The sequence below is a fragment of the Myotis lucifugus genome, unplaced genomic scaffold (assembly GCF_000147115.1).
Source record: "Myotis lucifugus unplaced genomic scaffold, Myoluc2.0 scaffold_20, whole genome shotgun sequence".
Lineage (NCBI taxonomy): Eukaryota > Metazoa > Chordata > Mammalia > Chiroptera > Vespertilionidae > Myotis > Myotis lucifugus.
In genome coordinates this window covers 1552991-1575974 of record NW_005871068.1, presented here as the reverse complement: position 1 = coordinate 1575974, position 22984 = coordinate 1552991, and the positions used below count along the sequence as shown (strand labels likewise).

Sequence of the window (22984 nt, the reverse complement as noted above, 5' to 3'; positions counted from 1 at the left end):
GTCTGTAATAAACAGAGTTTTAAAAAATAAAAATATAAGGTATGTTGTGAATATAATATTAAGATGCCAGCATTTTTCAAAATAGTATTGGTTAGTGTCACAAATATCATCCTTTCATTTCAGTTCTCTCCTTCTCAAACCAGAAATAGGTTTGTTCTCTGAGTACATGAATAACACTTACTTCTTTTTTAAAAAAAGAAAAGAAAATAGAGAAAATAAGGAAGAAAACCAAACTATCATCCAGATAGTACCTCTGCTAATGTATTGGTATTTATAATTTCAGACTTTTCTAAGCATATATTCCCCAACACTGGAAAACACATGTATATATATAAAACCCTAATATGCAAATAGACTGAACAGGTGAACAACCAAACAACTGGTTGCTATGACATGGGCTGATCACCAGGGAGCGCACGTGAAACATGGCGGGCATCAACAGCAGGCGACAAAGTGTAGAACATGGCAGGTGTCAACGGTGGTGGGATGGTGGAGCCGGTGAGCGGGGGCGCCAGATCAAGGTGAGGCACCAGTCGCTGTCATCGGGGTGAGCCTCTGGTGGTTACTGAAAATTCTTTGCTCCCATGCACCACAGTTCTGCCTGGTGCTCGTACCTGCTGCCTGAGCTGGCCCTGCTCGCACCTGCTGCTGGCACTCGGCTCTGGCCCCAATTACTCGGCGCCCTCAGTGGGTGCGAGCAGCAGCTGCCAGCACCGATAGCCCCTGAGGTCTTCTCCACCTCCCCCTGCTCCTGAGGGGTGATCAGGGCAGCAGCCGCTGCTCACACCTGCTACTGGCGACAACCCCAATCCCTCCATGCCATCAGTGGGTATGAGCAGGGCCAGTGTCATCAGCGTATGGGAGTGGTGACCGCGGGAGCAGGGCTGCTGGCAGACAGTGGACCGGGGCCCGTGGCAGGAGGGGCTGGGCGGGGGTGCGGAGGATGGGCCGAGACCTGCCTCTGTGCCCACTGCAGCCTTGTGGCCCACAGTTCTTTTCAAGGTGCATGAATTCATGCACTGGGCCCCTAGTCTATAATAATAAAAATGTAATATGCAAATCGACCGAATGGCCGAACAGTGGAATGACCATCTGGATGACCATGCTATGACACGCACTGGCTCCAGGCCAACCAAGGCGGGTGCGATGCGATTGGTTGGGGGGCCCGCCATTGCCCCATGATCATCCCACAGAGGGAGGCCGAGGGAGGCCCAGGCCACCCTCTGTGGGGCAATTGATTGGGGGGCTCTACGGAACCAAGGAACTGGGGGTGTGTGGCGGCAGATGTGGGCAGCGGTCAGCACCAGGCCAAGGTGGGTATGGGTGGGGAGTGGGGCTGCGGGGCTGCAAGGTAGCCTGGGCCGATAGGCAGCTGGGGCTGCAAGGGCCCCAGCAGCAGGGGCTGAGAAGGTCTACCCTTGCATAAATTTCGTGCATCAGGCCTCTAGTTATAACAGGCCTTTCCACATTTTGATGCCAATATATAGTTTTCAATGACTGCATAGTATTCCATTCATTAACTGTTTCATAATTTAATCAAGCCTCTGTTGATGACTTGAGTTTTTTTTAAAAATATTTTTGTACCACAAAATCAATTGCCACAAAAAAGCTTGTGAACACAGGCTTTAGTAGTTATTCTTCTAATCTTTAGGATAAATCACTTAGTAAAATTGCAAACTGAGAGGGCGTTTACAGGATTTCTTATTTTAATATTATATATATATATATATATATATATATACAAATATTTTAAGGTAAAAAAAATAACAGCAATAAATTTAAAAATCCCAATACTCAGGGCAGGAAAATTTAAAACATAGAGAGCTTTATTTTTAATCTCTAATATCTTTCTATCTACATAGATTAGATAGATGATATATAGATATACATAGAGAAATAGAAACATTATTTTGAATTGTAGTCTTTTTAGAAGTTAATTCTAACTATTTTAATATCATTCTAACATTTCTATTTATCAGTCATTGGGAACTGAACTTTCTTGCCTTTTCCTCTTCTGTCTTTGAGACAAGAATTTTAGCATGCTTCACTTTCCCTACTTTGTTCACATCTTCTTGGTCATTGTTAAAAACATTTTCAATGTTAGATTACTGTTATACTCTTACATTAAAGATATTTTATTTCAAAAGTTATAGTGAATTTTTAAGTTCTAATGTATAACTCTATTATATAGAATTATTTATACATTTCTACATTAACTAGCTTTGATGTTCAATATCAAATGCTCTATTCCACATTCTCCTCATTTGTGAACTTTTTTTATTTAATCTTCAGTAAGTTGGAAAAATATCAAAGTATTTTCTGCAGAAATTGCATGAAACACTCCATGTTGTCTGCCCTCAATACCAGCAAACATCTTTCTGATGCTCTTATCCATAGGTCAACATTTAGTTGGCTTTAAAATTTGAAATTATATTTTTTCCATACTAGAAATTCCCTCTTTGTCTTTTTCTTTTTGATGTGTCAAATATGTCTGAGGCTAGCCTGATTATATTTCATTATATGTAACCATTTTAAGCATTTTTAAAATATCATATTATGTACACTAATATAAATACATACACTAAAATAATGCTATTGGTAATAAGTATATAACAGTTAAGTTGCTGTCCCCTCTGGCTAACAAAACTGGGCTATTTGGCCATTTCTCCACTTTTTGGAGGGAGCATGCTTTCTTGATAGTTGCCTTCCAGAATAACGTGTATTGCTTTCATCCACTAATAATAACTTTAAAATAGACTTTATTGGAGAACCAGGACAGCGGAGTAGGTAAACACCAATATTTGCCGCCTCCCACAGCCACATCAAAATCACAACTAAAATACAGAACAACCATCATTCAGAACCACCTGAAATCTGGCTGAATGGAAGTCCTACAACTAGAGAAGTAAAGAAGAAAGCACATTGAGACTGGTAAGAGGAGTGGAGGTGTGGAACGGGCTAGTCAGACACCCATGTGTGGCATTTTTTGTTTTGTTTTGTTTTTTATCTGGAGAGATATCATGGCTGCAGAATCCTCCCGAGAAGAGCAAGCAATCACAGCTCCACACCCCCCCCCCTTCCCTAGCCCAGGGTTCCAGAGCTGGGAAGAGAAGTCCCTGTAACTTCAGGCTGTAAAAAGCGGTGGGGATTGAGGCTGCCAGAGATCCAGGTATCCCTCTTAAAGGGCCAGCACACAAACTTATTGGGACTCGACCCCTATGAGCTCTAGCACCAGGAGGAGTTACGGGACCCAGACATATATGGAGAGGAACTGGATTGTCTGGCATTGGGGCAGGAACTCAGGGGCGGCTTTCTCTCAGACACGGGTGCCCCCAGGGGTCATTATTCCTGTGCTGGGACCTCTCCTGTCGCAGGACTGACTGGCAGCCTTAGCTCAGTCCCCATCAGCCTGGCTTACACTGTTTTCTCTACCCTGGAGATTCCCTGAGACCCCATACCATCCAATTTTCAGCCCCCCTCAACCTGTTTGCAGCAGCTTTTCCACATGAATGACCTGTCCTGGCTCAGGCTTCAGACTTTGCTAAAATCTCTCAAACAAGCTGCAGCTGGTGTCAGCATGCCCCAAACCTATCAATAAAAGGCCCAAGACCCTTCACTAGCACCAGCCTGCCTTGCTTCACAGTTAGGCCTCGCCTGGGCACTTCACTTCCAAACCTGATACAAATAGGAGGCATCTGCAGATTTCTCTGTAGCTCCTGCTGGGTGGCCCCAGGCAGTGGCTGACTTTGCACCTCCCTGGAGATAATGGAGCCAGTGTACCCAGTGGACAGTTTCAGAGCATAGCAGACTACAACTCTACACATCCACAAGTGACAGACACAAGGGGCAGACTCAGTGAGCACCAAAACCACACTGAAGCAAGTCCTGCTTCATAGGGGTGTTTCCTGCACAGCGGCTCTCCACTGTAGTCACAGCTGGTCCTCACAGCCAATTGGTCTAGAGGTCAATTCCTCAATCAAGGCTTAACTACAACAAGACTGCACACAGCCCACACAGGGAGGTACCTAGAATGCCCAGCTCAGGTGACTGGGTTGGCTGGGCCACTGGGCTCCCTACAGGTCATCTACTACACAAGGCCACTCTACCAATTCCAGGAGACATAGCAGCTCTACCTAATACATAGAAACAAACACAGGGAAGAAGCCAAAATGCTGAGACAAAGAAACATATCACAAGTGAAAGAACACAAGAAATCTCTAGAAAAACAATTAAATGAAATGGAAGGAAGTAAATTACTGGATACAGAGTTCAAAACAATGGTTGTAACACTGCTTAAGGATCTTAATGAGAGCTTCAAGGGACTTAGACTTTCAAGGATCTTAGTGAGAATTTTAAGAACCTTAGTAAGAACATCAAACACATGAAAAAGGACCAGTCAGAAATTAAGCATACAATAATTGAAATAAAGAATGATTTACAAGGATTCAACAGTAGAGTAGAGGAGTCCAAACATCAAATCAACAATTTGGAATATGAAGAAGCAGAAAACACCCAATCAGAAGAGCAAAAAGAAAAAAATCCATCCGAAAATAGTGTAAGGAGCCTCTGGGACAGCTTCAAGCGTATCAACATTCACATTATGGGGGTGCCAGAAGGAGAAGAGAAAAAGCAAGATATCAACAGGAAGAAAAAGAAGGAGGAGGAGGAGGAGAAAATGAACAATAAAATGGCAATAAATACATATCTATCAACAATTGAATCTAAAAGTAAAAATAAACAAACAAGGAATCTCATGAACAAAATAAACTGACTGATAAAATAGAACCAGAGACATGGAAACATGGAACAGACTGGTGGATCTCAGAGGGAAGGGGAGCAGGGTTGATGGGAAGAGATTACCCAAAAATCTTATATGCATATATGCATTACCTATGGGCACAGACAATAGAGTATTAAAAGCCTGGGGTGGGGTGGGAACTGAGTTGAGGGGGGCATTGGGGGGGGGGGAGAGGACTTCTGTAATACTCTCAACAATAAAGATTTTAAAATGGCTAAAAATAAAAAATTAAAGAAATTTGGATTATAACTAACTAACTAAATAAATAAAATAGACATTATCAAGTCTATTTCTTTTTTCCTACATAGTATCTACAGTATGACAATGCTATCTTTGGAATGGTTCATGAAGTCATTATAACACCTTAACTTGCTGAAGAGCAAAATGATTTTCTTTAGCTCAGACACTATTTCAATTTCCTCTGTATATAACTGAACTATGCTCATATATTTTATCAGCCTAAAGGTTTTTAATGGACAGTTCTGTGGTATCTATGAAGTATCTTATGACAGAATATTTAAAAAGGTTAATTAAAAATTACTACCTTAATTACTACTCTTAGCCCCTTTAAAATGCTGGGATTGGCTTTGTTGATGGGATTGGCTTTGTTGTAAAAAGAGAGAATACATGTGAATTGGCAGGGTGGAGAGATTGAGCAAAGACAATAGGGCAGGTGGAGGAGGGTAAATGGGGATAAATGGTAATGGACAGAGACTTGACTTGGCGTGGTGAACACACAGTACAGTGTACAGATGGTGTGTTGTGGAGTTGTGCACCTGAAACATGAATAATTTTGTTAACCAATGTCACCCCAATAAATTCAATAAAAAGGGGGAAAAGTCCTTTGTAAACAGAGGTAGTGGGTGAGTTAGTGGGACCCAGATGGTCTTTGATATCACAAGATTTACATTCTTCCCCACCCCCCAAACAAAAAGCTCTTTATTTGAATACTAGAGGCCCAGTGCATGAAATTCATGCACTGGGGGGGAGTGTCCCTCAGCCCAGCCTGCACCCTCTCCAATCTGGGACCCCTCAGGGGATGTCCGACTGCTGGTTTAGGCCTGATCTCATGGGACATCCCTCTCACAATCCAGAACTACTGGCTCCCAACCGCTTGCCTGCCTGCCTGATTGCCCCTAACCGCTTCTGCCTGCCAGCCTGATCACCCCCTAACCACTCCCCTGCCAGCCTGATCAATGCCTAACTGCTCCCCTGCTGGCCCGGTCACCCCCAACTGCCCTCCCCTGCCAGCCCGGTCACCCCTAACTGTCCTCTCCTGCCAGCCTGGTTGTCCCCAACTGCCCTCCCCTGCAGGCCTGGTTAACCCAACTGCCCTCCCCTGCCAGCCATCTTGTGGTGGCCATCTTGTGACGACATGGGGCTGGCCATTTTGTGATGACATGTGTGCGGCCATCTTGTGACCACATGGGGACGGCCATCTTGTGACTACATGGGGGTGGCCATCTTTTGCGAGGGTGTGACAGTCAATTTGCATATTACCTCTTTATGATATAGGATTGTTGTTCAAATGAACAACATAAAAGATTCATGAATACCTGGTTAAGTTGGTGAGTAACACTTGGTCGATGTATTCTTTGAAATTTGGCCTAACTACTATGCATCATGATGTCTGTTCTCATTCAAATTTATATATTTGAGAATCCCTAAAAGTCAGGGAGATACCCATAGTAAGATTTACATTGTTAACCAAAAATTGGAAAATAGCTACTTGCCAGCTGATAACTTTGTTGTTTGGTTCAAAAATAGAACAATGAATGCATCTACTTGATATAATTATATTATGATGATTAGACTAGAATGTTTATGAAGCCCCTAACATAGTGTCAGGCCCAATGTAGCTTTTTGATAAAAGTTCCCTTTCATAAAGGGCCAGACATGTTATCAACTGCTATTGTGCTAGAAAGATGAGTAAATAGATGGAGAAGAATAGCATTTCTCATTGATACTGATATCCATCCAGGCATTTGTACTATAAAAGTCATGATTACTAGTGGAGGAAACCAATTTGTCCTACCCTGGAAGGCAATTTTCAAAACACCTGCTCTCTAAGAAAGGTAGTGAAATAGTAGAAAAGGCCAGTAGTGTCAGCCAGGAGGCCTGCCAGCTTAACAAGGCACTTCCATCTGAGTAGTGACAGTGGTCTGAACTGCAGACCCTTGTTGACGTCCACTCCAACTTCTTAATAGCCAAACTGGAATGGGTGAAACTCTAAAGCCTGATAGAAAGTGGCCACAAGATTTCTGGGTATCAGGTAGTAACCAGGTTGGAGAGAGAGCACCTTTGACCTATGGCAGTGGTCGGCAAACTCATTAGTCAACAGAGCCAAATATCAACAGTACAACGATTGAAATTTCTTTTGAGAGCCAAATTTTTTAAACTTAAACTATATAGGTAGGTACATTGTTAACTTAATTAGGGTACTCCTAAGGCTTAGGAAGAGCCACACTCAAGGGGCCAAAGAGCCGCATGTGGCTCGCGAGCCGCAGTTTACCGACCATGGACCTATGGGATATGGGAGTGGAGAGATTGATTGCTTGACAATACCAGAGTCAAGGTAGACTTCTAAATGCAAAGAGAGATGGGCAGATAAATTGAGGTCTTTCTCTTCATCCCTTTTTAGTAGCTTGAATTGGGAAGAAGAAAATTTGTCAATGGTTAGTTAGATGACCATATGAATTCATACTCTCAACTGAAGCTGAAAATTGTTTATTGAGGGGGCCTCAGGTCTCATACCAAACAGTTTCTCAAGAGCTTATGAAATTGTCTGAGATATGAAATAAAGAATTATCTCTAAAATATAAAAAGAAAAACTCTCATTTTGCTAGAGTTCTCAAGTATGCGGCATAAGTGCTGAGATGTCATTGCCCAATTATAAATTAAATAAATGATGCAAAGATAATTTCAAAACCTAAATTGTAAAAATCCTTTAAATATAATGTTATATTAACTGTAGAATATGAGTACATTCTAATATACTTGGTATGATGTGGGATAGAAACTCTAAATTATGAGGGTTTAAAATTGGCTGCCAAGTGAGTTCTACATCCCTTGCAATTGAAGACTCTAAAAGCTTAAAAAGTTTTACTGTGTTTTTTGTGTGTGTGCAAATAAACTCTATAGTCCAGAACCCTGATTATTATAGAGTTCATTTTCCCTATTAAGGAAAATTTGAGCATATTCCCTTAACTCTCAGGGTCCGTGTTCAGCAACATTTGCAGCATCTAAAAAATAGTGCACATTTCCTGAAATCTGAAAGGCCACAATTAAATCCTTGAAATAAAATAATCACTAGGGAGTCATCAGTTAACATGGCCACCAGAGTCTTTCATTATAGATATAAGCCTACTTTTGGCAGTGACTTAGGCTCTTAAACTTGACATTTGCCCAATTTATCATCTTGTTTGTGATCACATTAATTTTATGGGGTCTGACATCTTGTTCAGGTTTTTAGAATATTTATGATGATCCATTTTTTATAAGTTGAAAATTTCCCCTAATTATATTGCAGAATCTATCTATTTGTGCCTGTTTTTGTCTTGGCATCAATGAAGATGTTCAGCAGAGTTTGCACAGCTGTTCCATTGCTGATCTCATGTTTCTGAACCTCAATATTTAATCCAATTTTTAACATTCAGCCTCGATTATAAATCATTACTGTCAGGACTCCGTTTAAAAGTTCCTTGTGGATAATGTTACTCATCCTTACTTCCTGTCCTTAACTATGCCTCTTAGATCACTGGCCAAACTTTGTTCAGGAAAACAGCAACTACTATAGGTATTTCTAGTAGGAAGAGGTTTACTATTGGGACTTAGAGGTTCACACAACCATTGAAGCCTAGGGGAACAAAAATCAGGAGGGTGGCCCAGCAGGTATGGCCCAGTGGTTGAGTGTCAACCTATGAACCAGGAGGTCAAGGTTTGATTCCTGGTCAGGACACATGCCCAGGCTGTGGGCTCGCTCCCCAGTGTGGGGCATGCAGGAGGCAACCTATCAATGATTCTCTCTCATCATTGATGTTTCTATCCCTTTATCTCCCTCTCCCTTCCTCTCTGAAACCAATAAAAGTATATTTTTAAGAAATCAGGTGGGTGGATTTCAGGAAATCTAGCATTTGCTGATGCCCATTTTCCCATATGCAGTTGCCAGAGAAAAATAATGTTCTTCTTGTCTTATGCTATCCATATCTCTTGCAGGTGCCTTTCCTTGGCAGGATCTAGATGAAACTGCTGGCAGTGAAGTCTGAGAAATGTAGTTTCCAGACCCTATGCCCCCATCATACAGTGGAGCTCTATAGAGTGATAGGAATGGTTTTTAAAATCAACAAACTATATCTGGTTTGCAAGTGCATCAACAATGTTTTTGCCCAGTCATTCAAAATATATTTGGGAAATAACTAAGCCTATGTTTTCAAATTGGACAGCATCAGGAATAGTGATGATTTTTATATTTCTTCTTCTTTTGTTAATCATTCAATCTTATAAATAAAAGGGTGTCCCAAAATTCGCGCAAGAAGTAATTTTGATAGAAAACACAGGTTTATAATTAAAACTTGTAAATTTTTATTGATTCATAAAGTACATAGTATAGGGTTATGTATAGAATAGTATGTCGGGTAAATGGCTTCCACGGCTTTGCTGGCACATACACACTCTTTTGTTGAAATTTTCCATGACTGTTTTGCATAAATGTGGCTGAATTTTGATGAGGCTCATTTTCATCTTGATGGCTTGGTTAATCGACAAAATTGTTGCATTTGGGGTTCAGAACATCCATGAGTGATTGTTGAGAAACAAATGCATCCAGAACGTGTCACTGTTTGGTGTGGATTTTGGGCTGGAGGCATCATCAGACCATTCTTCTTCGAAAATGCGGCTGCTCAGGCAATAACAGTTAATGGTGCTCGCTATCACGACATGATAATCCAGTTTTTTGTACCTAAATTGCAAGATATGGATGTGGACGATATGTGGTTTCAACAAGACGGTGCCACATGCCATACAGCCCGAGAAACAATTCAATTACTGCATGAGTCATTTCCTGGTCGTGTAATTTCCCGTTTTGGTGATCAGAATTGGCCGCCCAGATCATGCGGTTTAATGCTGTTGGACTTTTTTCTTTGGGGTTTTTTGAGGTCTAAGGTTTATGCCAACAAGCCCACAACCACCCACGCCTTGAAGGAGGAAATTGAGCGCTGTATCAACGAAATTCAGCCACATTTATGCAAAACGGTCATGGAAAATTTCAACAAAAGAGTGCGTATGTGCCAGCAAAGCCGTGGTGGCCATTTACCCGATATGTTATTCCGTACATAACCCTATACTGTATACTTTATGAATCAATAAAAAAATTTACAATTTTTAATTATAAACCTGTAGTTTCTATCAAAATTACTTCTTGCGTGAATTTTGGGACACCCTTTACATTACGAAGGGGAGTTGAGTTGCAGGCTGAGTGAAAAAGGTGAAGGGATTAAGAAAAAAACACACACCACTAATTGACACAGACAACAGTATGGTGATTAGCAGAGGGAAAGTGGGGTGGGAGCAGGTAGAAGGAGTTAAGGGGGGGCGATAAATGGTGATGGAAAGAGGCTTGACTTATGGTAGTGAACACACAATACAATATACCAGTGATGGCGAACCTATGACACGTGTCGAACTCATTTTTTTGGTTGATTTTTCTTTGTTAAATGGCATTTAAATATATAAAATAAATATCAAAAATATAAGTCTTTGTTTTACTATGGTTACAAATATAAAAAAATTTCTATATGTGACATGGCACCAGAGTCAAGTTAGGATTTTTCAAAATGCTGACACGCCGAGCTCAAAAGGTTCACCATCACTGCAATAAACAGATGATGTTTTATAGAATTGTACACCTGAGAACTATATAATTTTATTAACTAATGTCACCTAAATGAAAATCAATAAGAATCAAATGCATTAAGCAAATTTATATTCTATAACTGATAAAATAAAAATTTTCCATCTTAGTGGGTCTGATTTTGTACTTTGTTGATTCTCTTAGTTCTTCATAGTTTACCTGTCTTACCCATGTAATTAGTGATTTCCTTTTTATTGTGGGCTCGTGTTTCTTGGCATTTCGGTGCCTATAATTATAGTGCGTTATTTCAGTGAAAATTTGTATTTGCTTCTGCTAGGAACCCAGGGACACTATCATCCCAGGATCATATAATCTACTTTTCCATCTTGGACTTTTTTGGGGGGCTGTACAGATAGTGTGAATTTAGACCCAAACCCATGGAATACAGACAAGTGGTTAAGCATTTGGGGGTTTGGTTGTCCTTCCTGTTTTATGCAAAGTCCTGATGAAGACAGATACGCATTGCTCCCATTGTTTACTAGTTTACCCACTGAAGGTGTGCCCCTTAGGGAACTGTGCCTGTAGGTGGGAGCTTTGATGTGAATCCCATTCTTCTTAGATTTCAGGCTCTATTTATTTCCTATTTCCAAACATGTGGCCATTAAAACTCATGTTTTAAGTCATTATCTAAGAGAGCTTGCTATGTTGGACTTGGAGTCTATGTTTTGTGTAATTAATTTTTTTCTTGTATGCTTTAATATAGATTTTATTCTACTACTGTATTTTCCCTTTTATTATAATACTAGAGGCCTAATGCATGAAATTCGTGCAAGAGTAGGCCTTCCTTCCGCTGGCTGCCAGCACCGGCTTCCCTCTGGCACCCAGGACCTGGGCTTCCCTCGCAGCCCTGCCTTCGTCCAGAAGGTCATCTGGAAGGATGTTCAGAAGGACGTCTGGTCTAATTAGCATATTACACTTTTATTATTATATATTTCCATGTTAGCTTATTCTGTTTTCATTTCATAAAGATGCAAGCTTCATGTATCTGAACAAATATCCTTTTGTCTGAGAGGCCTTTCCTGACCCCATAATATAAAATAAGATACCTTCTCCCCATTCTCTCTATTACATGTTAATTCACTTTATCATATCTATGTAAGCCACAATTATCCTGCTTATATTTTTGTTTCTTTAATTATAGTCTGCATTTCCCAACCTAGAATACAAGTTCCATTATTGTAGGCACACTTTCTCCATTGTTCACCCATGTAGTCATAGCACCGTCCCAATGGTAACTTTACCATAGATCAGTGGTTCTCAACCTTCTGGCCCTTCAAATACAGTTCCTCATGTTGTGACCCAACCATAAAATTATTTTCGTTGCTACTTCATAACTGTAATGTTGCTACTGTTATGAATCGTCATGTAAATAACTGATATGCAGGATGGTCTTAGGTGACCCCTGTGAAAGGGTCGTTCGACCGCCAAAGGGGTCACGACCCACAGGTTGAGAACCGCTGCCATAGATGCTCAGATCCCCTAGAATCTCTTCTTCGGTTCCTGTGTGCCTATCCCCCAGCTAATCTGTCCTTTGTTTCTAACACCTGCATGGTGTCTAAACCCTTTGGCTACTGGAATGCTGCTGAGGCACATAGAGCTGGAGCAGCTGGGAGTTTACATAGCCACTTTGGGTGAGCTTTAGCCAAAGACTCTGTGAGAATACTGGAGGTGCAACTTACATTTCAGGCTGAAGCTTGGAGCTTGCTTTAATTCTCCCCTTTCCATTTCTGGCTCCCACCCCTCCCCTAACTAGTCTTTTCTGGGAGCTCTGACTTAAATCATTTGTATAGGAATCCTCTTTTCAGGGTCTGCCTCTTAGGCCTGCCAACATAAGCTTCAAATATTTATCAAATGAATCAATATCTCTCTGTCACCAAATTCTTCTTGTCAGGCTGTTCTAGCTCATATTTTATCTCTTGTTTTAAAGCCTATTTTTCTTGGGTTAACATCACAAACTAGTGCATTATATAATACTAGAGGCCTGGTGCATGAAATTCGTGCATGGGTAGGGTCCCTAGGCCTGGCTGGCAATCAGGGCTGATCAGGTTCCCCGCCTCTCCACCTCCCTGCCTCCGCACCTCCTCCTCCCCTCGCTCCCTCAGCGCCCACAACTGCTGCTGGTCACCTGCCATGTTTCGCACCGCCCTCTGGTCGTCAGTACACGTCATAGCAAGCGATCGAACTCCCAAGGGGACACTTTGCATATTAACCATATATATATATATATATATATATATATATATATATATATATATATAATAAGAAATATTTTTCTGCTTCTCAAGTGTTAAGCTCTAGTATAGAATATTTTCCTATCCTGTACCATGGGGTTTTTTTAGCTTGTTTACCTGTCATTGAGTGAGAAATATTTGATCCATGCCATTAGTTGCCATTTAATAGGATTAAATGACTGATTATTGTTGGTTGCCCTCCATGTTCACCTGTTTGCCATTCAAATGCACTTTTTTGGTCTATATTGGAAGACATTTGTATATTCAAAGCTTCTATCTGAATTCCTCAATGCTAAAATTTATTATTTCATATTGGCACTAAAATTAGAAAAGACCTCTGCTTCTTGGGCAGTGTTGTATCAAGTGTATGTAGGTAGAAGGGGGTAAATTGGCTCTTGAAATTTTCATGAAACCTATTCTTCATCATTTACTTTATATCAGACTCTTTTTGTCCTTGAAAACTATTTTGACTCATCATCACAATTTAATGTTCAAGTTATTGTAAATGCATTATTCTGCCCTAGATTTCCTTCTATTCCGATCACCTATCCTCAATGCTTGCAGAATTATCTTCTTTAAAAAAATCCCATTACTTCTTCCCTTTAAAGTCATTGTTAGATCTAGATTTCTTTTTTTTTAAATATATTTTATTGATTTTTTACAGAGAGGAAGGGAGAGGGATAGAGAGTTAGAAACATCGATGAGAGAGAAACATCGATCAGCTGCCTCCTGCACATCTCCTACTGGGGATGTGCCCACAACCCAGGTACATGCCTTTGACCGGAATCGAACCTGGGACCTTTCAGTCCGCAGGCCGACGCTCTATCCACTGAGCCAAACCAGTTTCGGCAGATCTAGATTTCTTAATAGGAGAAATTCCCTATTTCTTGTCCTAGTTTACAGGCTCTTTTAAAATCACTTCCCATCTCATTCTTTAGCCCCACCTTCTCCCTCTCTAACATTTATTCTAAGCTCTACATTGAATAAACTTTAACACTTTTCCCATTATTCTTTGCTCTTTTGACTCCATTACTTTATATATGCTGTTCCCTCTGCCTGGAAAGTAATTCCCTAGCTTTGTTACTTGGAATAATATTCATCACAGTCCAAGTTTTAGTGCAAATACCTCTTCAACAACATTATACCCAAACTATACTTTGTACCCACATCATAGTTAGTTTACCCCCTTCAATGAAGCCTCATTGCACTCTTTGTGGGTACCACATGTGTATGCTGTGAGCTCTCCTTGGATAGTTCCCTTGTCGGCAAAGAGCTGCCTCACTCAAATTCTAGCCCCCTTCTCAGGGTCATACTGCATCCTATGGCTTGTTGGTAATGGGGTAATAAAGACCTGACCTCTTTCCCCAGCTTAGGACAATTGTGAAGAACTATCTCATCTTCAGAGCTCCCCTTGGGGTCAACTGAGGTCATTGTTGAGACCACATGGGAGACCAACCTTTCCCTGTGTCAAATTTCTCTTCTTCCCCATCCTCCACAGGTGTTGATCCATGGAGCACTAGCTAATAAACATCATGCATAATTAAGCTTATATGAGTCTGTATTCTATAGAAACTATCCTGCAATAAGGTTTATCAAATTTAATTTTCATTTTCCCCCATTGCTTTTTCCACTTAAATGTGCACTTCTTTAGGATGGTTCCATGATGCGCATTTTTATTTATTGGACAATTAGGATAGGCCCTGACATACAGTAGATGATCAATAAATATTTTCTAAATGAAGGGATGGAAGGATATTCTTGTATTCTGACTAGTTAGATAAGTAAATAAATTGTCTATTTTCTCCTTATCATTTATATGAGCTTATATGCTATCATTAACTTGCAAAATTTTCTAATGCCCAATATTAGTTTCATAGCAGTGCCTATAATATATCACAATGATTCTTCTTTCCCCTTAAATATAATTATCTGAATAACATTATGTTATTATTCATCCAAGATTAAAATAAATGGTCCACATAGGAGTAAAAATTTAAAATCCATTTGAACAAAGAAGTCAAATTCTCCAGCAGAATAAATTCTGCAAGTGATTAAGTGATTTCTTTCTGAAGTTAGGCTTCTTATACCTTTCTGAAGTTAGGCTTATATTTATACAAAAGGTATTTGTATAAACTAATGATACAGCTGACTTGACTTGAATTACTTAGAAAGGCTTGCTCTTTCTTAGAGTTAGAAATTTCCATTAAACTTTTCAAAGGGCTACCCTGAGATTTATTCTACACTTGAAAAGTCTTCTAGTTTTATAAACACTCAGTATATATGAGAGTATATTAATTTTCTCTATTGATAGAGATATATTTTAGAGAGGGAATTGCAAACAAGTATCAAATTAGGACTCAAATGACATAAATTTGAATATTTCTTTTAGTTTCCATTTCCTTTTCTAAAAAATAAGTATAGCCACACAGGCTTGCTCACTCTATGCCAGGGTTTCTCAACTCAGCAGTATCAGTATTTTGGACTGGATAATTCTTTTTTGGTGGGAGAGGGGACTTTCCTGAGTATTGTAGGATGTTCAGCAGCATGCCTAGCTTCTATCCACAAGATGCCAATATCATTATCAGAGTTGTGACAACAAAAATTGTCTCCCCGGGGGACAAATTGCCCCCAGTTGAGAACCACTTTTCCTTGATCAAGGTGATCTGTCTCTCCTCCTCAAGTCAAATGGAGATGTTCTCCCTAAAGTCATCAGTAAAACTTCAGTTGCCATGTTAATGGCATTTTCTTGAGCCTTTTAAATCTTAATGCTTCTGATTTATCCCAGAGGATATCTTTAAAAGTTTCCATTTTTGATAATCACCTAGGGCAGTGGTTGGCAAACTGCAGTTTGCGAGCCACATGCAGCTCTTTGGCCCCTTGAGTGTGGCTCTTCCACAAAATACCACGTGCAGGCGCACACGTACAGTGCGATTGAAACTTCATGGCCCATGCACAGAAGTCGGTATTTTTGTGGAAGAGCCACACTCAAGGGGCCAAAGAGCCACATGTGGCTCGCGAGCCGCAGTTTGCCAACCACTGAGTCCTAGGGGACTGAGATGCTAAAAGATAAGTTTGGATCAGTCTGTGAATTGGGAACTTTCTTGTAGAATAATGCTGTTTTTCTATCCTGGGGAGGAAGGGGGAGTAGCAAGGGTCATGTTATATTCAGGTTTTAAAATTTGGATTGTAAAATGTACACTGGATCAGAGATAACTTTCTACACATAAGAACAGTTTGTCTAGAGAAAGGTTCTCTCTCTCTTTGTAAGTGAGCCAAATGCTCTCTTCCTAACCAGGATGACATAGGTGATCCAAAAATGATTAGAAGCCTGTATTCGGTTCCTATCACTGCTGTAACAAATGACCACAAAATTATTGACTTAAAACAACACAAATTTAGTATGTGGCCATCAGAAATGTAAAATCATTCTCACTGAGCGAAATACAAGGTGTCAGCAGAGCTCATTCTTTCTGGAGGCTCTAAGGGAGTATTGCCTTTTGCAGGTTTTAGAGGCTGCCTGTATTTCCTAGTTCTTAGCTCCTTACTCACGATGGCATCACTCCAAGTTGTGTTTCTATTATCACATCTCCTATATCACTCTAACTCTACCGCTGCCCTGTTTTAAGGACCCTTGTGGTTACATTGGACTCACCTGGAAAATCTCATCTACTTTCCCAATCTCAGGATCCTTAATTTAGTCACATCTGGAAAGTTCCTTTTTCCAGATAAGGTAACATATTCATAATTTCTGAGGGTTAGGACCTGGACATCTTTGAGGGACCCTTATTCTGTTTACCACAATGCTCCACTCCTCTGCCTGGTCCTCGTATACCAAGGGGAGAGAGACTCACTTCTGATATATCAGCTTTGGGCATTATGAACTATTTATAAACAAATTTTCTTTTGATGGACACAAATGGCCATAAGAGAGATGGAGTGAAGAACAGGAGCTGCAGCCAGAGTGTGGAGTTATCACAGGACACAGTATTTTGCTTCAAATGATGTTTTGAGTCTCAACTTACACCCTAGAAATTTCCCCTTTAAAAAAAGACAAGGAGCCATTATACTGGGCCTTGTCACAGAAATATCATGGTTCAAAATAAGTCAATAGTTTAAAATTTGACTATTCACATTTGTCACACTTTGTAAGCAGAGGAGGGAGAATAGGAGAAGGACTATTGGGACCACTCCTGTGATTTTTCAGTTTTTCTTTTGATCATGTATAAATTCACTACATATCCTATTCACTCTCAGAGGACTTGCTAATTACCTTGGTAGCTGGTTTACACTATGAAATCGACTGTATGTCTCTAAATTTCCAAGTATGGATTGTGTGTATATATGTGTCTGTGAGAGAGTGTGTGTGCACCTGTATATTCCATGATCTCCTTTGATTCATTGGTCCTTAACATTCATTATATGTTAAACTAACTCTAAAGCTACCTGTTTCTGTCCCAGGCATCACCTTTTAACCAGTCCAAAACTACTTTTAACTCATTTTTATAACCAATAAATCCCTAAGAACTGTTTATTTTAATTATAATTTCTTAATCATCTGTTCAAGGCCTCACAGTGTTTTAATCACTTTTAGCTGAATTATCACAGTTATCTAGAAGACCTTCTACCTAAAAATCTTATCTCTTTCCTGTTGTCCTACATGCTGTTTTACTGGATTGAAACACATCATCCTCTTTTTCATCAACCACTATCATACCCTTATTATGGAATGAAATCCAAAATCTCTCATTTAAAACTCTCCAAAAATTTATTGTAACTCCATTTTCCAACAACTACCTTTCATTACATCAAATACAAGTCCTTGCTGTAATGGATATGTTTCATCCACTATCTGCTAAATGAATCATTTATGCTACTGACATAATGTACAAGGTCAGATTGTTAAACCAGACTCTTTAGAACTACAGATTTTACCATGTATCAAATTTTACTAATAACTCTAAGGACATAGGCAATTGATGGACTCAGGTGAAGTCTGAGACCGCCTGGAGAAGTCTGAGACCGCCAATGCAATTTTCAGGTTCGTCCTTCCTGTATTAGCATGTGACTGGGATTAGAATCCTATATAATAAAAGCCTAATATGCTAAGTGTCCGCTTGGCTCTTCAATCAATCAAAGCTTAATATGCTAATGATATGGTAAGGCCACTCAACCACTCACTATGGCATGCACTAACCAGCAGGGGGCAGACAGTCAACTGGTTGACCAGTTGCTAGGACGTCCACTGACCACCAGGGGGCAGACGCTCCGGCCGGTAGGTTAGCTTGCTGCTGGGGTACAGCTGATCAGGACTGAGCAAGACAGGCCAGACATGCCCTAGAGCCCTCCCGTGGTCCTTCCCTGGCTGGCTAACCTCCCACATCCCTCCCCATCCCCGATCGTGCACCAGTGGGGTCCCTTGGCCTGTGCCCTCTCGCAATCCGGGACCCCTCAGGGGATGTTGGAGAGCTAGTTTTGGCCCAATCCTGCAGGCCAGGCCAAGAGACCCCACTGGTGCATGAATTCATGCACTGGGCCTCTAGTTTACATATAAGTTGTCTAAGTAATGCATGTGAGGCATCAGTTACACAAAGGGAGTTCTTTCAGTCATAAACATCTCCATTGCATGCTATAATAATTACATAGCTAGCACTGACCTTTTCTAGTATGCTATGTCTCATAAAGTTTTTAAAAACCAGGTCTGTTTTCTATAAGCAACTTAGAGAGACCAGCTATACCAGCCGTGAGCAAACTACCGCACGTGGGCCGGATCCTTCCCATTTGAAATGAATAAAACTAAAAAAAAAAAAAAAAGACCGTACCCTTTTATGTAATGATGTTTACTTTGAATTTATATTAGTTCACACATACACTCCATCCATGCTTTTGTTCCGGCCCTCCGGTCCAGTTTAAGAACCCATTGTGGCCCTCGAGTCAAAAAGTTTGCCCACCCCTGAGCTATACCCTGAAAAAAAGAATTCCACAGAAGAGAACTTCCCATCATTTCTCCACTTGTAAATACCATCATGAACTCTAACTGGATTAGCATGTTATGAGATTTTACATTTATTTCTATATTTTAATTTATTTCTTTAAAAATATTTATATATTGATTTCAGAGAGGAAAGGAGACGGAGAGAGAAATAGAAACATCAATGATGAGAGAGAATCATTGATTGGCTGTCTCCTGCACACCCCCCACTAGGGATCAAGCCCTCAATCCAGGCATGTGCCATTGGTCAGAATCGAACCTTGGACCCTTCAGTCCGCAGTCCGATTCTCTATCTGCTGAGCCAAACCAGCTAGGGCTAATTTATTTCTTGACAGTGTCCCTAGACTAGCTCCTCACCATTTTCTTCCCATCTATCATCTCTAAAACTTTCTTCCTCTCTCTACAAAGTTTCTCTATCAATTCTATTATCCATAAAACTCCAAATCTACTTCATTACTTTATGATGGCTCAAATTTATTATATGTTCTGATACTTTCTTTTTTCATAAAGAAATTGCCCCTCCCCTCTGAGATATGTCAGTCTATTCCATGCCTCCATTCCTCTGGACCTATTTTGTTCATGAGTTTATTATGTGCATTATATTCCATGTATAAGTGAGATCATGTGTTATTTTTCTTTCTTTGGCTTATTTCACTTGGGTATGAATATTATTTTTACCATATTTTATTGACTTGAAAGTACCACCAATGAAAGGAAGCATCCTGATCGAAATGTGAAAAGATAATGCATCTTAGATCCAATGAAGTGCAGTACAGTCAAATCCACCCCTGATCCCCACCACTAAATCAGGCCTCAGGGTGTTTTGTGGGGCCACAAAACAAAAGATTTCTGGACAAGAGCAGACCTTTAGATTCTCCCATTATCTATGACAAGGGAAAAGGAGAAAAGCACCCGAATGCATAATTAGGCATCCATGAGTCATTTCAATCACTTGATCTGTGCCCTTGGAACTCAGTCCGATTTCACTCTAGGGAAGATGACACCAGCAACACTGCAATCTCCATGCAAATATGCTGACAACCAGTGGACAGTATTGGGTTGGTAAACCTGTGAACATTGACTCTCTGAATAGAGTTGGGAGCAAGGTGTACGTAACAGCCTAAGAGGGAGGTAGTATTGTTCAGGGAAATACTTTGAAAAATAGGATAAACTCCCAGAATTTTCAATTATATCAAGAGCTTGTAAAAGTAAAACAGAAACTAATAAGATAAATACAGTTGACAACCAGTGGTTGATGAGGTCAGGACCACAAGGCGTTGTCTAGGGCCCCTGGCCATTTAATGGGGGAAGGGAAGAGGACAGGGGGTATAAGGAGCAAGGGACAAGGGGTACAAGAAGCAGGGGAGCCCAGAGACCAGTCCCACACCTTGCCCTCCACGCTGGTCACAGTCAATAATGCAGCAGCAGCATGGCCACCACCAGGCAGGTGGTGGCCTCCAACTTCAGGCTGCCAGAGAAGATGTAGGCCCTGTTACACAGTTCACTTTTGCAGCAGCTGGAGCTGATCTTGTAGGTGACATCCTTGTAGAGGACAGACTCTACACCGTGGCCACATAAACTGGGTGACTTGCAGCCTTTGTTGATGATGGGACCGAAGACGGGGATTATCCCGTAGCTCGTGAAGCAATGGTCATCATCAGCACAGGGTACGCTGATGCCGGTACAGGTGGAGGTCTTGATCATATCACAGAACTCGCATACCTTGATACCTGTTGTGATCAGGGGCAGAGCCAACACAAGAAGCAGTTGCCAGCCGAGGGCCATGGTGGCCTGGCAGCGGTGGGCCTCCTGGAACTGCTGAATGATACTCCGCACGCCCAGAAGAACTTTGGCCCTGGTTCTGGCCTCTCGGGGTCAGCACTTGGAGTGTCCTTGGTTCCCAACCCTCTGTGTCCTTCTCAGGAGCTTCTTCGTGACCACGGCTCTCAAGTCCTAAGGTCTCTGAAGCGTCCCTTGGACAGAAACAAGCCACTGGCTGTTGCCTGATGAGTCTTTGTGGAGCAGAATGGGGTGACCTAACAGACCCCTCAGGGTTCCACTGGCTACTCTGTGAGTGAGGTCATAGGTGGGGGAGGGGTGTCACCTTCTGAGGGGCAGTTGGGCCGCTGACCTGCCAGGGAGCAAGGACATTGTCATCCCACTGAGTTCTTCTGTTCTACTGGGTGTTGCACCTGCTGAGTGCCCATGGCAAGCCCATTTTTCAGATAAGCAAACCAAGGCTCAGCAGGATAATGTGACATGTTCAAGGCCCCTAGAGCCAGGATTAGAGCCCAGGTTTATTTAATTCCTTCGAGTGCATTCATTGAGCACCTGCTGTGAGCAAGACCAGTGCTGGATGCTTTACGGTAAATAGTAACCACTGTGATGTCAGGACTGGGAAGGGCAGGACTCACCACAGCTTGCAGGCTTCTAGCATTGGGCACAGTGGGGCACTGCACAGGGAGCTCCACCCATGGTCTCTCGTTCAATTCTTTCTATATATTAGCTCCTTCTCTCAGATGAGCAAACAGGCACATGGAGCAGGCACAGCCAGGGCCTGGCACACAGCACATGCTTGAATGAGGGTCATTATAAGAAGGAGCTGAATCTCAAAACAGTCCCCTGGGTGTCAGAAAATGAACTCTGTCTCTTTCCAAAGGGGAAAACTGAGGCATCCCTCAGTGGGAACAGGCAGAGCCCAGGACTAAACTAAAGCCTGAATCCAGATGATAATGGATAACGTATTGTCCTCATGGGGTAGATACCTTGGTGGTCCTCATTCTACAGAGGGGAATGTTGAGGCCAGAGGGTGGCAGGATTTTCTTTCTTTCTTTTAAAACTATTGTTGACAGTATTACAGATGTCCCCCAATTAACAGCCCCCATTAACCCCCCCCCATGTCCCAACCCTGTCTCACCAGGCCTTCACTACACTATTTGTTATCCATATACGTACATAAATTCTTTAGTTAATCTCTTCCCGTCTTCCCTGCCCCTCCGCTCTGAGATATGTCAGTCTATTCCATGCCTCCAGCCCTCTGGACATATTTTGTTCGTGAGTTTATTATGTTCATTAGTTTCCATTTATAAGTGAGATCATGTGTTATTTTTCTTTCTCTAACTGGCTGATTTCACTCAGCATAATACTCTCCATGCTGTCACAAAGGGTAAGAAATCATTTTTTCCCAACTACATAGTATTCCATTGTATAAATGTGCTACAGTTTTTTTTTTATACACTCATCTACTGATGGGCACTTTGGCTGTTTCTGAACTTTAGCTATTATAAATAATGCTGCCATGAACATAGGGTTGCGTATATTCTTTCTAATTGGTGTTTCAGGCCTCTTAGGATATATTCCTAGAAGTAGAGTCACTGAGTCAAAGGGTAGTTCCATTGATAATTTTTTTAGTTACTTCCATACTGTTTCCATAATGGCTGCACCAGTCTGCATTCTCACCAGTAGTGTACTAGGGTTCCTTTTTCTCCACATCCTCACCAACACTTGTTGTTTATTGATTTATTAATAGTAGCCATTCTAGCAGGTGTGAGGTGATATCTCATTGGAGTTTCAATTTGCATCTCTCTGATGATTTGTGACATTGAGCATCTATAATAATAAAAGCATAATATGCTAATTAGACCGGATGTCCTTCTGGATGAAGCCAGGGCTGCGAGGGCCGAGGTGGCCGCTATGGCAGGCGGGGGCCAAGGAAGAGGAGGCAGCTGCTGTGGCAGTGGGGGCTGAGCCCCTTTCATGAATTTCACACATCAGGCCTCTAGTTTTTTTCATAAGTCTATTGTCCATCTATATGTCCACTTTGGAGAAGTGCCTATTCAGATCTTGTGCATATTTTGAAAATTGGGTTATTTGTCTTTTGTTGAGTGTATGAGTTTGAAGCATCCATCTTATATAAAAACTGCTGTTTGAAATTTTAACCCTGCTATTTTGGCTTCTGTAAATACTTGCTTGCTTAAATAATAAGGAAATAAGGCTACTCCCATTCCAAAGAGGCTATAAACCTTCCCCAGACGAAGTTATCAGTGCTGGCACCAGGC

At 41.2% G+C, this 22984-nt stretch overlaps 1 protein-coding gene across 1 annotated transcript; it reads right to left on the bottom strand.

Annotated features, from left to right (window-relative positions):
- Positions 1 to 20336: 20336 nt before the first annotated feature.
- LOC102430698 (sperm acrosome membrane-associated protein 4-like) lies at positions 20337 to 20711 on the bottom strand. Its single transcript, XM_006085668.1, has one exon. The coding sequence runs from the start codon at positions 20709 to 20711 to the stop codon at positions 20337 to 20339; it is 375 nt and encodes a 124-aa protein (XP_006085730.1).
- Positions 20712 to 22984: the final 2273 nt, after the last annotated feature.

Bases quoted from the DNA above. Each gene is read 5' to 3' on its own strand.
- LOC102430698 (XM_006085668.1), bottom strand. From the start codon at position 20,711: ATGGCCCTCGGCTGGCAACTGCTTCTTGTGTTGGCTCTGCCCCTGATC.